General features: G+C 42.0%; 1 protein-coding gene across 1 annotated transcript in view; it reads right to left on the reverse strand.

Annotated features, from left to right (window-relative positions):
• PLXND1 (plexin D1) overlaps nucleotides 1–16312 on the reverse strand; it is a 173372-nt gene that overhangs the window by 79867 nt on the left and 77193 nt on the right. The window contains exons 10-14 of the mRNA XM_077325307.1: nucleotides 12192–12281; nucleotides 10959–11052; nucleotides 5698–5861; nucleotides 2892–3043; nucleotides 8–107 (exon numbers count right to left, since the gene is read on the reverse strand). Coding sequence (XP_077181422.1) covers nucleotides 8–107; nucleotides 2892–3043; nucleotides 5698–5861; nucleotides 10959–11052; nucleotides 12192–12281 — 600 coding nt within the window. The remainder of the gene's footprint in view (nucleotides 1–7; nucleotides 108–2891; nucleotides 3044–5697; nucleotides 5862–10958; nucleotides 11053–12191; nucleotides 12282–16312) is intronic.

The raw sequence follows: 16312 nt of genomic DNA on the forward strand, positions 1-16312 counted from the left end.
GACTTACCACGTAGGAGAATCGGTCCCTGGATCTTCCTTCTCTGCTCACATTAACTGTCACCACCTCAGAAAATTCTTCTGTGGCTTCTCCAGTCCAGCATACAATTCTATGTGAAATGAAGATCATGACTGATGGATGATAAATGTATCTCGACTGTAAGCAGTTCCTAATAAAATCACTGAGCGACCTGATGGTCTGGGTCAAACAATAAAGCTCTAATTCTTGTTTTCAGACTTCTGTTACTCTTCCCACAACCTTGCATTAAAGAAACAGAAGACTGCCACATTTTTTTAGTGTTTGGGGATGGGGAGCTCCCATGGCTCTGATGGCTGCAGAGGAGAGGACACGCAGTAATGGGTTTAAACTACAAGTACAACGATATAGGCTAGATATCAGGAAAAAATTTTTCACAGTCAGAGTAGTTCAGCAGTGGAATAGGCTGCCTAAGGAGGCGGTGAGCTCCCCCTCACTGGCAGTCTTCAAGCAAAGGTTGGATACACACTTTTCTTGGATGCTTTAGGATGCTTAGGGCTAATCCTGCGTTGAGCAGGGGGTTGGACTAGATGGCCTGTATGGCCCCTTCCAACTCTATGATTCTAAGGCATACACTCAATCAAAAAAGGACTCTCTTCCCCTACACGCAGTTCACACCTTACCATCTTCTCCCCCCATTCCATATGCAGATGCCTTGTCCATAATCCAAACAATTAAATAGTCATATGATATTATTACTTGGTGCATGGCATGAAGTAAGGTTCTATGAAGAGATCCATTATCAAGTACCAATTATTTACTATTCCCTGTTCATGATGGACTGAGCCGAAATGCAAGAAAGTTTGGAATTGCGGTAAAGAGGGAAGCTGCTTGTCTGTGCTGATTTTTACATACATTTTAGATCCATTCTTGAAAATTTGACTGAGGGATACTGGCCACAACAGCAGGCAGTTGTGGGGCTATGCATGTGTGTGTCGTGCAGTGGAATTTCATGAGTGCTGTTGCCTAGTTGGTGAGTGTTGCCAGGATTGCTATACACCTGTGCAGCTAGTGCCTTGGGGAGGGACACATGCCTATTTTTCCTCCTTGCGGAATGTCCATCAGGATCCAATCAGAAGTGCTGCTATTAGGTTGGTATCGGGCACCACCTCCACAGTAGTCCTCAGGATGATGAACTTAACAATGATTGAAACTATCATAGATCAACCTCAGAGATCGCTACAATGCTCCAGACAGTCCAAAAGAACAGCATGACGACCCCCTCTCCATCCCTTAATACAAAGTTGATAACTACTGGGCAAGGACAAGCTGACCCCAAAATGGGACCACATCCTTCACCTGTCAAGTTTAGGTAAGGTAGTTCAGGTCTATCTGGGAACAGCAATGTTTTGTTCTTTACACACTTGATGTTAAACATCAAGGGCAAATAGGGGTTAACTGGAGTCGCAGCATCATGTTCCTTTGTGTGGGACAGATTAGATGAGAGTTGAGTACAACTACATCTCCTTTCATGTTGTTGATACTGGATACTCCCCCTGTCCAGATGCTATTTGAATAAAGGAATTCTACCCCTTAGTGGCAAAGTGTATAACTGGCCTGGCCCTAAAACCATGACAAGGAAACTAATTATCTGCTACTAATAATGTAAAGGTCAAAACAGAAACATTTCGGGAGAGGGAAAAAACACAGACTTTTCCCTTGAGATTCCGTCCCAAAACTTTTGTAATAGAAAATCTGGGGGAAATTGGGGCGGTTCTGTAAAAAGCTTACACAAAATGTTTTCTCTTTTGGAATCACTGAAATGCTTTTTAAGACAAGGTTTGATTTTCTGAAAATCTGTAGCATCAAAAATGTTATATGAAACAACTGCAACAAGAGACAACGATAATTCCTACGTAATCTGCAGAACCTGCGGAGGGGCTCAGGGGTTCATGGCCTGGTGGCATACTTTTCCCATATGAAGCTATCTTTTGAAGGTCAGGCTTCTTGGGGGGGGGGGATGACTCTACTGCAGTGCAGGCTTCAGACAATCACCTAAGCTGGTTTCTGAAGTCTGCCTCGTAGTGATAATGAAGAAGACTTTGCAAAAAGCAATGTGACTGTGAAGCTCATGAAAGGTTTGACAGCACCCACTGGCAGTCAAGAACTTTCTCAATTGTTTGCCAAACAGTTACTGTGTGGCCAGCAGTGGGCAGGTTGTGATTACACTTGTCACCCCAAGCTGCTGAGGACATCTGAATGAGATAAAACAGAGCTTATTAGCATGTTGTAGAGATAAGCTCTTTGTACAGCCAGCCTACTAAGAACTCAGTTAAGTGCCTGTCATTTCTTTGCGCACTTGAAGGAAGAATCCAGCCCAGACAGAAGCCCCTTGAAAAAGAAAGGATTCAAAATACAACCTCAGGCTTCCAATATTATGTGGTTGTTCCAATCTGAAAATATGGTTACAGAATCTACTGCTGTTGAGTAAATTACTTGAAGTACGGGGAATTCCAGTAATGAGTTCCTCTCCAGTCACAATCATTAATGGGCCCCTCTCTTGTCACTAGAGACAGTCTATGTGTAAAGAACAGGCCATTTCCTGCACAAAAGTAATGCTCATGTTTCATAGCAGAGCCTGCTTTCACTTGTATTTCACATTCAGGTAGGTTCACTGGCTCAGAAAGCAAACCGTAGCAGCTCCTATTAAGGACTGGGAAGCCTGCATGTAACTGGATGTCTTGCTTTCAGGTTACACAAACATGGAAATCTATGAAAACATTCACGGACAGATGTCATGTTCCAGATCTCTGAAGATGGATCACTGGGAAGGACCCATCAACTGAAAACAGGAGACAATAAACTATTGCACTCCCTTCCCTTTGCATGCATTTAAATAATTCAGATTGTTACTCACTCCTCAGAGACTATATATCTGTCCTGGAGCGGTGAACATTTCACATTTCCTATCCTGACTGCATTAATGACATCACTGAACCTGCGGCCCAGATTTCTTCCTCGTATTGTGACCAGAGTTCCTCCTTCCAGGGGTCCATTCAGAGGCTCAATCTACAGGTTAAAGAGAATTTGATGAAGAAGACTGGGGGGGAAAAAGCATTCCTTCCACAGAGGATGGTCCAGTAAGGAAGCCGTGTGCTCATGTTGAATTCCTTGCTTCAGTTTTAGTTGCTATTTACAGTTTTTAATTCTGCTCTATTTTTCTTCCCATATAGTTTTCACGCAACACTGAAAAAAAATACAACCATTGGTACTTAAAACTTGGCACGACGCTTAAGGTAAATGGACAGGAACAAGATATAACCAGCATAAAACATGGGGGGAAATAGCATTGAGGACAAGTCTCTATCCATGCCTGCAGATCAATTTTAAAGAGTCTTTAAATGTTGCCACAATTAATAAGGCTAATAATAATGATGATAGGATGAATGTTAGTACCTTACATGTATGTATGCTAGCTCAGAGAGAGCATACAGTTTAATTGTCACAGAAAAAGCCTAATGGATAAGATGCTGTAAGATCCATGATCAAATATTTGCACTTTGTTGTTTGTTTTAATGAGAAGTAGCAATCATGTGGATTCCCAGCTTCGATGGGAGCTTTGTGGTCATGGGGGCGTTACTCTCTTCACAGACCACCCACTCATATGCTGTTATTAGCCTTACAAAGAATAAGACTGGCAAACAATTGGTGCCTGTCTTTCCCCCCCTTCCAATGGAGGGAAGAGTGTGTGTGTATGTGTGTGAAAACTAATTTCAAAATCATACAGTAGTGAGAAAAAATCATTTTCCCCACGTGGCTGCAATTTTTGTTTTTAAAGTACTTGGAAGATCTCCCAACATGTTCTCCGGTCAGACTGGGAGATTCTTCTTTTAAGCCCTACTCTTCAGGACTTGTTGCAACAGGGCTGGGGAAGGGGCAGCAGGGGCTAAGTGTTATGATGGCTCGAGACGGCAATGATATTTTGCTGTATATTCCGGGGAGATTTCCTTTGTTACCCTTAGTTCTACAGTCAGCAACAAAGCCACTATGATTTCATTGGACATCTGGTCTAGTTTAATGCCTTACATGTAGAAAAGGCCTTTTTATTGCGACCCACGAATCAGAGGAAGGTGGGGAAATGCAAAGGCAGCGAAAGCTTCATGGGAACAGCAGCCTTCCTTCCTCAAAGCGCACTCAGAGAGGCTGCAGCTTGCCATTCACTGTAGCTGCTGCCAACATCATATGACGTCAACCAAGGGGCAGAAGGTCAAGAGTGAAGGCTCCTTCTTGGGCTGATAATGTCCTCTTACTAAACTCTGTACTCCTTTCTCAATAGAGTTGCAGTTGTCCTCCCCAAGACAACTCAGTAGACACTAAAAGAAAAGCTTGTTTGTTTTTTCTTTGAAATGGGGAATTTGGACTGAATGTACAGTATCTGCTAAGGAAATAGTATCCCCATCCCATGACAAGCTGGGACTGTAATTCTTGTGGGTTTTTTTCCTCACTAGTTGTTTTGGAAGAGAGCTGGAGGGCCGACCTACACAGTGGAGGGGAGCATTTGTTTGCTTTTGTGTTGCTGCTCTACTGTGAGGCTTATGACAATACAACTGGGAAAACAGATATTACTTCTGTATAGGAAATTGTGTGTCTTTATATATAGGCTGTCAGTGATGAAAATGCACTGATCGTTATATGTGGTGGGAAGTCCCAGCTGAACTTTCTACTGATGAACAGACACATGTGCTCATCATATGTGTTTGTTACACGCACAATTTCCTATGCTAAAGTGATAAAAATGCTGGAATTCTGTTGCTCTTAGGCATTTTTCAAATGCACTTCCAAAACATGACTTAATTTACTTGCACAGAAACTTCTTATCTAGTTGGGTTCTTCTGTAAATATCTTGCCATATTTTCACTTGGATATGCTTCTCCTCCACCCTTCCTTTTTTACAGGTTTGCTGCTCCCCCATCCTCTTGCTCTTTTGTTCCCTCCAATTTACCTTCCTGCCCATCCCACTGGCTTGCCTGCTTACTCTGCTTTTCTTTCTCACATCCTCAGCTCCTGCAGTGTTTCCTTTCTTCCCCTGTCATCTCTCTTCCCAGCTTCCTCTTCCCAGCTTACCATTACACTGGTTGTCAGGCACCCTTTCGATTTGCTCTTGCAGTTCAAATGCAACCTAAATCTCTTTCTTTTCTCTGCTGCATTTATACATGTGCAGAGGTTACAGTTATTCTTTTGGGGCTTTCAAGCCCCCCCCCCCCCCTATTTTTCTGCAAACCTATTTTCCTGGCTTATCTATCTCACTGTCCAAGCTGGTCCTACTGTGTCGAAATTTTTATCTGCATGAGTAGTCCATGCATGTCTGTAAGCTGCACAGATGAAATCTATGGAAAATTTCAATCTGGTTTTAGTAAATAACATGACAAAGTGTGCAGCACTATTTTAAATCTCAGACTTAGTGCGATATCTTATTTGAAGTTTGCAGAAAACATGTTCACTAAGGAATCCTCAGGTACACCTACCGGAATGGAACTTGATTTCATTGTTTACAGCTACTTTTAACATTTCTCTTAGTGTACAAGTTGTTGTCTTAACCTCTGTCAAGGATAACAGATTTCTCAATTGTCCACTGAGGCAATGTCTGTTACTTTTTCTTTGCTTTCAAACTTCCAAGCTCTTTAAACTGAGTATTAATTTTCTGCTCTGCACCAAGGCCTTACCTTCCTAATCTCGGGCGGAGGGCACATGCCTGGTAACTGAAGGGCTTCAGTATTGAGTCTGCAACTAGAACTACTTTCACTCCAAATGCATTGATGACCCAAATCTTCTCTCCCAAGGCACTGAGAACAGTCAGCACTTCCAGTTGCACAATTGTAAATTTCCACTGGGGAGGGGGAAAAAAGAAAGAAATATTCTAAAATGGAAACATGTATGACCTTGTTTAACTTTAGTTATGCAATAGCCTCACATACGCTCTCACACATAGATACATCACCATGCAATACTTAAAAGCCAATGGAGAAACAAAAGAGTTGGAACAAACTGAAGGGGGGTTTCACTATGATCCTAAATATTTCCCAGAAGTTCTGGACAATAGTTCCCACAGGGACATAATTCGGCACTTAAAAAGAGAGTCGGTTTTCAATTTATGATACATTTAGCAAATACTCTGGACATCCAGATGAGACTGAGATCCTAAAGAGAGTCATTCCTTTCTAAACCCACTGAGTTCGACTCTACTTAGGACTGCACAGACAGCGCTGCACAGCTGACTCCATTCAGTCAACCAGGCAGACGAATCTGTTGTTTTCAAAAGGCAAATTATGTTGGTTGCAATGAAGCAACCGTTTCACAACCCTTCAGTCAATCGTCCTGGGATTAAAAAGAATTCTTATTACTCTCTGTCCCAGTTCACGGTTTTGTTGCCTTTTTATGACAGGTTCATTTGGCCTTCTCAGTCTAACACCTTTTCCCTTGAAACACAGAAATCACATGGATCAATGGTGCATAGTGTCAGAGAATGTTATTTTCAAAACGTGTGACAGAACAGAGTTGAGTAGCACAGAAATCAATAGCCAACTGGTGGTGGTGGTGGGATCTGGATTAATCAATTGGGTAAACATAGTATAGGTATAGAATACAATTTTATCCAAACTGGGGCCTCTAACACAATGCAAACCTAAGACTCGCCTTCTTGGTTCAAATCAAAGGCTCCTCTAGCTCGGCATCCTGCCCCACAGAGCCACATCAAATGACTGCAGGAAGTTCTGAAGCTCAATGTGTCGGAAACAGCAATCCCTTATTTCCTACCGTTTGGACTCAGCATCTCGTGATTATTGAACATGGCAGCTCTGTTTAGGCATTATGGCTAATGGTTCCTGATTAGGCCTGCCCTCTGTGAATAGGTCTGCTCCTTTTTCAAATTATCTGAACACACAAAAAGATCACGGATCTCTTTCGGCCCGTCTATAAAAGGTAAATTGCATGGGTATGTAGCTGTGACTTAGACTGAAGCCACCTGAGGCGAAGAGATTCAAATCTTCAATCCCCACATGGTTTTCTTAATCAAAACTGGGCTTTTGTGGTGGTAGGGTTTTAAAGAAGAAAAGAGGAGAATTTAAAGAAAACCTTTTCCCTTTAAAAGAATGAGCAAAACCAAGTAGCACTGAAAGGTTAATGCCCCTCTCCCCCTTCCCACGCAGCAGCTGTACATGCAATTCATCTTTCACAGTCCAGTGGAGATGTGTTATCTTCAGCACGTCTGTTTGTGCCCTGAGGGCCAAGCTACACATTGCCCTAGCACTGTGGATTGCTGCCACCAAGCTGCTTCAGCATAGACTGTGCCTGTGCCACTCTGCCCAGGAGCTTTGCTCACTTCACGGGGGTATGCTGGCAGTGCTAGGAGGTAAGTTCCCGGCGTAAGCAGAATTATGCCATATGGCTGAACCAGGTAGACGGAACATTTTACACGTTATCAAAATGGTCTGCGAAGCAACTTGTGATGAAGCTGCTCAACAGAAGGAACTATCAAGGTTAAGGTGACATAAACCTACGCTCACCTAGTTACCAGCACACATTTTGAATCAGGGAGTCTAATTCGGGGAAAGCTAGCCCCACTAACACCCTAGGGAATAGATTTTATAAAGCAGCTTTAAATATGGAAGGATATTCAGTTCATGGGACTAATTAGCTGTACCTAAATTAAGTCTATTAATTTCAATGGGACCTCAGCAGTACTTGTTTCTGGGGAATCAGTGCCCACTGGCTAATTATGCAGTAAGTGTGCCCTGAATTTTGTACTGCAGTTCTCAGTAGCCTTTTGCCTTCAGCAAAAGCTTTTTGAAAACCTAAGTCTGTGATAGATACCAGATCTTTCCCTGTCTATATGCTAACACTCACACAAAAATTCTAAAAAAATTGGCAAGATAAAACTTTTTAGATGATTCCCTGTCAGTGAGGCAAGCCTTGTTCTTTTAAATATTTACCAACTCTAGTTGTAAAAGCAGCTAATCAGGACACTGATTCACAAGTCTGCCATTTTCTGGCCATCTTCCAGGCTTTTTGTCAAGGGCCTAATTTTAGCTGAACTTAACTTAGTCCCTATGGGGTTGATCTGACCATCCTCCAATGAGCTTTCTTCCAATTTAACTGACTCTTCCTTCAACAGAAGAGCTAATTAAGTAGGAGGAAGGCAGAAGCCTTCAAACTTTGTCTATGGAGTGGTATGATAGATTTCACTTCACTAAAAAAGTGGAATTTAACAGTGCTTAACACTAGCTGGATCATGCCCAATGATTGCATCTCCAGTACAATAAGGGGGGAAACCCCCTGTTCTCCCCATCATTATAGATTTCAGGTGCTAGATAAGGAGGAATGGGTAAGTGCATTCCTACCATATATGTATCCAGTGAAAAGAACATGGCACATCATAGGAAAGTACGAAATACGTGTGTGTACAACAGTTCAATCCATGGCCCTAACCCAGACTTTCTCAACCTTTTTACCCTTGAGAAACCCTTGAAATATTCTTCAGGCTTCGGGAAACCCCAGAAGTGGAATGATCGTGCAGAATATGGTTGGGAAGCATAGCTGTATACACACTCACACAGGGCCCCTCCCCTTCCCAGCCCCTCCAGGCCATTTTGGGAGCAGGGGGAGGCCGACATGACCATATGTAGTCCCATCACCAAATAAATGTTTAACAAATGTTAAAAATATATACAAAATTAATGAATTAACTCCCACTCATTCAGGAAACCATTCCAGGGCCACTAAGAAACCCCAGGGATTCACGAAGCCCTCACTGAGAAAGCCTGCCCTAATCATGAACATTGGTCATCCTAGCCCTGAGGCCTGTGGGCACCTTTAGAATTCTGACACAGCATGGCTGGTGCAGCCTCAGAATGATTGCTGTCGGAAAAGGAGCCAGCCACACAATGGATGCTGCAATTGGCCATCAGTCACACAAGCAAAGATCCTTGTGCTGTGGTGGAAGCTAGGCACATAATGACTGGGGACAGGGGTTTTGGTATGATAGCACACCTTCTTTGGCTGTTCCACACCAGACAGCACCAAAAATGCTGCCTTTCAAATGACAACAGAGGGTGCAATTCTAGTCAGAGCTTTTCAAAAGTGTGTTGTGTGTTAAGTGCTGTCAAGTTGCTTCTGACCTAAGGCAACCTTCTGATTTATGTAACCTCCATAATACCATGTTGTTAACAGCCTTGCTCGGATTTTGCAAACCGAGGGTCGTGGCTCCCTTTATTGATAATTTTCATTTTATTGGTGTTGAGGAAGTAAAAATGGTATCTGGGAGAAACACTCTGCAGAGGCAAACTACACCTCTGCTTAGCATTTCCCTTGAAGCCCCCTGGCTGGAGTTGCCATAAATTGTCTGCAACCTCACAGCATTTTACACACACATGAGAATGGAATTCCATAGATCTAAAACTCTACAATGGGATCATTCTGGAATTCTATAGAGTGACCTCCGCTAAAAACCTCTGCCTGAAAAATTATATCCATATGGAAATAAAAAACAAGATTCAAATTAATAAAAAACATCACCTGCATGCAACTTTCAGATCTTATCACTCATACAAACAACACTCCAGTGTCCATTAGTTCACCATGTAGTACCTGTCATCAGAAGGCCCTCTGGAATAGCCGGGTCTTACCCGGCTTTTCTGAACACTAAGAAGATTGAGATTAGTTCAAGGATCTTGTTCCTGGAAAGGGGGGGGGGGGAGACAGCTATATAAAAGATCCAGCTCTCACCACAGCCTATCAGACTGTTCAAGAATAAGAGCTAAGATAAATATGCACACAGGAGAAGGGATTAGGGTCCCAGGTCATGAATGGATTTGAAAGGTAATAACCAGCACCTTGAACTCAATTCAGAAACAAGAACATTAAAAGAACCATAGTGGATCAGATCAGACAAACTGAAAGCTAGCACAACTGCTTCAAAATTAGGGTACTTCCGCACACAGAAAAAAATAGCGTTACGCTAGCATAATGGTGTAGTGCTAAATATTATCGCGCCTCCAGTCATTCCTCACCTTCTTGCTGTCTCGCTTCTGTCTGCCACCTTTTCACACTCCTTACACTTCACATTGCTGGCTGGAAATGGCGGTAGAGAGCAATGCGCTTTACACGTAACTCTCTTCCACCTGTCAATCAATCCTGGCAACCAATCCCCTTTCTCAGTGTTTTAAAAGGCCCGCAATGCCTGCTAATTTTTAAAAAAAATCCAATACTTCTCCGTTGAAATGCCTATGCATCTAATTATAGCCGGTAGACGCGAGAGGCGTTAGACGCAGAGCCGGTAGACGCGAGAGGCGTCCCTAATTATAGATGCATAGTGCTTTTTTATTGCCATCCCTTGTGCAATCATGAGTCTTGATACTTTAAAAAAAATCTTGTTCTTGAATTATTTGGGGGAGGGGTGGACTTTAGAGTGGAATGTTTTGTGTGGCAACTTTGGGGAAATTTCTTTTGTCTTTGCCTGCATGCTTGTACACCTATTTTTTGCTTCAGGCAGTTCACTTAAAAAACATCCCATCCCTGGGAGAAGGAGGCCAGAAAATAACGACTGCCTAATGTACATTTGCTACATTTAACGGGTGCAAAAAAGCCCTTAGAGTTAGAAGCTCAAATCTAATTGAACCAGTGATCAGAACAGCAACTAACTAACTAACTAACTAACTAACTAACTAACTAACTAACTAACTAACTAAATAAATAAATAAATAAATAAATAAATAAATAAATGCAACAGTAACAGAAAATACTGAACATTTGATTGTCATGTTTGTGAGTGCAAATTAAATAAGTTCTCTGACATTAATAGAAAGCACAAAGACTTTTAGCAAAGCTTTAAAAAAAACTAGTCCCAACCTAGTTCACCAGATGTTTAAGCTCTTTTTTGAATACTGAGCCTCTCCAAAGAGAACAAAGTAAACACAGTTTTAAAGCAAACCTGTCATAATCTGTGGACTGTCGATAAATCTACCAGGTTTTTCTCTCAGTTGAAGGTTTACTGGAAAAAGGTGTCTTTTCTCTGAAGTGTAAAGCTGCATGAAGAAAAAGTACTCCATTTACCAAAACACCAAACAACAGTAGCAGAATCAGCTGTCATTACAAGAACACAGGATGCTTCTTGGAATACAGGGTTCAGATTTTCAGAAAGGCAGATACTGTTCTGTCTTTGTTAAGGCCCATTATGCACGGCGGCAGCTACTCCGTGCTGCCGCCGCGCTGTTGCGGTGGGGCAAAAAGCCCCGCTGTCCCCCGTGTATGTACGGGGGTGGAGCTCTACCAGCTGTCCCGGCGCAATGGCCCCACGCAGGCAATGCGGAGCTAAAAGTGCCGGGAGTGTAGGTAAGCGGCGGCAGCAGCTGGGGGGAGAATTGGGGGCAGGAGGACCCCACTGCAGGATGGTAGGGAACAGCATACTGCTCTCCCACCATGGCGGGGGGGGGGGCGCCCCTGTCAGCTCCGCAGAGCCCGTAGATGCGAGAGGCGTCCCTGCAGGGGTGCCGTAGGTCAAGGGAGGAGCTGGGACTCCCGAAGAACCTGCGTTTCGTTAACGCAGGTCTTCTGAGGACCTGGGCTGGGAAATGCCTGCACTGGCAGTGGCGGCAGGCATTATCGGAGATTTTCCCCGAAGCCCTACCACTGCCAGCGTGAGCATTCCGGCCCGTGCATAAAGGGTACATCTAAGTCTTAGTGGCAAAGAAATCATGGTGGAAATACGGCCTTTCTGTGAAAACCAGGGAGGCAGTTTTCTTTTATCCAAGAACTTTGTTGTAACTAAATGAAGTCAGCTTGATTTTTGTAATTGTTTAAGAGTAAGCTTAAGCAGGTCTACTCAGAACACTACGTAGGCCTACGTCTGGGATAATATCCATAGAATTGCACTGTAAGGATCTTAAATGTGACTGTGAAAAGAGAAAAAATCTTGAACTGTTGGAGTTGAATAGAGCTAAATCCTGACAAGAATTGAGATGGACAATCTGACTGGCCTGTGACTCTTGTTACTAGTACATCTTAAATATTTTTTATTTAGGAATTTATAGCCCACACCTTCATCTGAAGGTCCCAGGACATTACAGTACAAAATAAGATAATCTAAAATACATTAAAAACATAAAAACATGCAAAACAGACTTCAGAAAAGATGAAAAATATATATGTTAAGCAATGAACTTACCAGCACATTGCTGCACTGAACAGTAGATACATTCACCCACTGGGCCTCAAAAATTTTGTCAGCTCCAAAATGACATTCCAAAGGCATTTCCTAGACCATGAGAAACAGGGAAGAATTTGTGACATGATATCCTTTTATGTTCTTTCCTCTCCATCAGGAACAAAAAATGAATGATAGAAGAGTCTCATTTATGGCTATGTACAGCGACAATAATAGCCATGATAAACACAGTTGATAATCCAAATGAACTTGATGAAAGAAGATTCAGTGAGATTTTTTAAGGCAATGCATGTCTTGAACACTACACTGTAGTTAATCATCATGATTTTTAAAGGCACCAAAAACTGCCTCCAGAATTAAGAAATGTTTAGACAGTTTCACTTTTAATGAAAGAAGAGCATAACCTGAATAAGGCAGTGACTGATTCTAAATGGCATCACTAACAATTATTTGTTTAACAACGTATACCCCACTTCTCCCAAGGGTCCAGACAACTAAACAGTAATTTGTTCAGCTTTCTTCTTACAGTTGTGCTGAACAAAATATCTGCGCCAAACCTATTTTCCTTTGCTCCTTCGATTACTTTAGGAGCCAAAGTCTGTTCTCAGTTATGCTGAAATCCATACCCTGTGCGAAGAAAGTGTATACCCTCCCCACTCATTGAATGCTATTTTCAAATAACATTTAAAAACCATGAACAGATTTCATAAAGTAGCTTTAAATGTTAAAGGAACACCAGATTTATGGCAAGAGCTTACTGATTCACCGGCAGCTGAAATGTTTTCTCTGCCAAATGCTTTACCTCCAATGTTTCTGTCTTCCCAACTAACTCAACCCATCTCCTGTCATTCTTTAACACAGTAGCTTCAGTGGCAGTAACAGCAGCAAGGAGCACCAATTTCACACTTGTCACTTAAAATGCTTTTGAGCCCCTCTATTGTTGTTTATGCATAAAAAACAGAAATACAGGTTTTGAAATCATTGCACGAAGGTGGGTTTACAGTTGCATTTCAGAGTGCATGCATTTGACAGCTCACACCCTGAATAAATCTTTGTTGGTCTTAAAGGTGCTATTGGACTCTGATTCTGTTGTGAGTGTGTGTTACCTGCGAACACATGCCTTCCCTCAGGACTGCATTTCTAGCCTTACACCGATTATTTCCTGTAGAGGCAGACATGACTCTTCCCCCCCCTCTGAATTTAAACTCCTTCCCTAAATGAAAGTGACTCTGGTCACTCTTAACAGCTAAATTTTAATCCCTCCTCCTTTCTCACTGATTGTATTACCTCACCACCATATCCTTGACCTTGAAGCAAGTAACAAAGCCAGCAGAAAAGCCTTGTAAATTCTAGCAAATGGGCTTTTTAAAAAGCAAATCAAGAATTTGTGTCTACAGAACCACTGGTGATTATATACATAATCTTTTGAAGAGAAGGTGGCATGGCTAGTGAGAAACATTATTGAGACCTTTCCTTCAAAATGTCAATAGGAACAGAGAAGAGCATTGATGAAACTGACTAATATTTCCACCACCCTTGTCAATTTCATAGAGGACTAGAAAAGGTGAGAGAAATGGTGGGGTGGGAGAATCCAAGTAGGTAATGATGTGATTGCATCAGAATCTAGTTAGTAGCTAACATGGGCCAGCATACAAAGTAAGGGTCTATTTTCTCCTACACTAGCTGGAGAATATGGAGTGACATTTAAAAGCAGGAAAAGAGTAGCTTATGAACTGTGATCATGCTGATTAACTAAAGTAAGAGTGCATTCCCAAGCAATCATATGCAATTTCAACAAATTATTTTTGACTGCAAGAATACATGAACTCCCCAGCCAAGTAATCATAAATTATATTTTTTGCACAGAAATGCAATATTGGTAGTCTTATCTAGTACTAGAAAGTCAGATTGATGTACTGGTTAAGAGCGGCAGATTCTAATTTGGAGAACTGGATTTGATTCCCCACTCTTCCCGATGAAGCCAGTTGTGTGACCTTGGGTTAGTCACAGTTCTCTCAGAGCTCTCTTAGCCCACTTGCCTCACAGGGTAGCTCTTGCGGGGAGAGGGAGAGAAGGTGATTATAAGCCATTTCTAAACTCCTCCAGGTTCTAAAACAAGTGGGGTACAAAAACCAGCTCTTCTTCTAAGAGAAGAAGCCATACTGAAAGGTCTGGAGTTGCCATCTGGGAACTAAGGCAAACTAAGTAGCTTTCCTGTTTATTCCACCCGTTCCTGTTTATTCCACTTCTGCAGTCACCTTCTAGCTCATCAGAGGAAGCCATTTTTTGCTGACAGAGATGGGGCACATCCTTATTTACCAGTGTCAGACCTTCGGGAGGAAACTGTAATAAAGCTGCATCACAATGAGTTTTCTTTGCTGGTGTGGCAAGTAATCTGAGCCTTTGTCTAAGACTTGTTAAGTTCCTCTGCTGGATACTGCAACAACATCAAAAACTGTCAATAAAGGCCCTTCAAGAAGCTTTTTATAGACCGTTTGCTGTGAACTAAAAAGGAGAACTACATGCATGCATAGTTATAAACTAGGGAAGTGCTTTTCAGGCAAACCCACAAGTAAATTAAGCCTGCGAATGATTGTTTGAAAGTGTAGCACACTTATGACACACAAAAGTTCCTTCCTCTCTATTAATTCCACCTGCATTTTCTGATTATGCTCATAAACCATGGTGGTCTCCCTAACCAAGGAGCGTGACAGGAAGAGAGGATGCTTTAATCAGGGTACTTAGTACATTACCCTGCTTGGGATACAAATATAAATAATCACAGAAAAAATAATAAACAACACGAAATCTTAAACAAGCTGAAATTGAATTCAGACTAAATGGAAATCATCTTGATCAATGATGCTTATGTTCTGGGAGCAACTGACCTTGCTTACTTTGGAATTCAGATAAATCTCAGGTGAAAAGGGTCGGAGGTACTCTTGGCCTCAACCTTTTTGCTAGACAGGAATGGGCACAAACTGGTTCATTACATTAAATCTGTTAATCCTTATTATGTCTCAGTTTTTTAAATTAATTTTTATGCTACTTTCTAATTGTAATAATTGGTTAATGGTATGTCATGATTCTATTAATTATTCTATTAATTTCTAACATATCTCTGATTGTACTTAGGCTATGGAGATCTTATTGTGATATTACTCTTTGGACTGGTTCTATCACAGATTTTATGACTAATGCCAATAAAGGTAACTGACGGACTGACCTTAAATCCATCACAAATTTGTCTGGTTGGTGCCCTCCTGAAGGCACAGCCCCCAGACATTTCCCAGACCTTTTGTTCAGTTGGGTTCGGCATTTGGGTCACTTAAACCCTCTGTTTCACTTCCGCCTCTTACAAACAGAGGGAAGCAAAACAGGGGTTTTAAGTAGCTGGCAGCCATTTTGGCACTCCGTTTTGCTTCCTCTCACTTCTAAGCTTAATCTGTGTACTCTCCCGTCTCTCCATATTACCCCCACTTCTAAGCAGGGAGAAGTGAAACTGACTGGCCCAAACCTGGCTGGTTCATTTCAGAGTTTCTGGGTTGTTTGGAGGCTTGATTCAGGACAACCCCAAACCCTGAAGCAAACTTGAATTTTCCAATTTGTGCCCATACCTGTTGCTAGAGAAACAACTGTTGCTACCTTCTGTCATGTTATGGTTGGCTTGTAGCATGTCCTCCCTTCTAGATGCAATAAACCTTGCCAAGTGGATTCAAGCCTATACAGTTACCAGGTTGGCTGGCGCTGCCCTTGAAGACAACTTAGAAGGTGGAACTGGTACAGAATGCTGCCAACTGCCTGCTGGCTGGGATAGGCATTGCTCCCATAATCAGCAGATTATGAATCAACATAATTTACCCAGATGTTTGGTGATGAGAAGATAGTGGGTAGAATGGACCACTGGTCTATCCCACTATAGGTGTTCTGACATTTTTCATACTCTTGCATAACTGTTTCTTTCAGAAGCTTCAGAGGAAGAACAGAACAGAAGAGATACTAAAGCAGAAGGTCCTTAATTCCTGGCTTCCTTTAGTCTAAGGATACTTGAGAATGGTCTATGACTATATCTTGAATGCATTCAGGAGCCAGAACTCTAAAATTAGTTACCTAATCTAACA

The sequence above is a fragment of the Paroedura picta genome, chromosome 3 (genome assembly GCF_049243985.1).
Source record: "Paroedura picta isolate Pp20150507F chromosome 3, Ppicta_v3.0, whole genome shotgun sequence".
NCBI classification, from domain to species: domain Eukaryota; kingdom Metazoa; phylum Chordata; class Lepidosauria; order Squamata; family Gekkonidae; genus Paroedura; species Paroedura picta.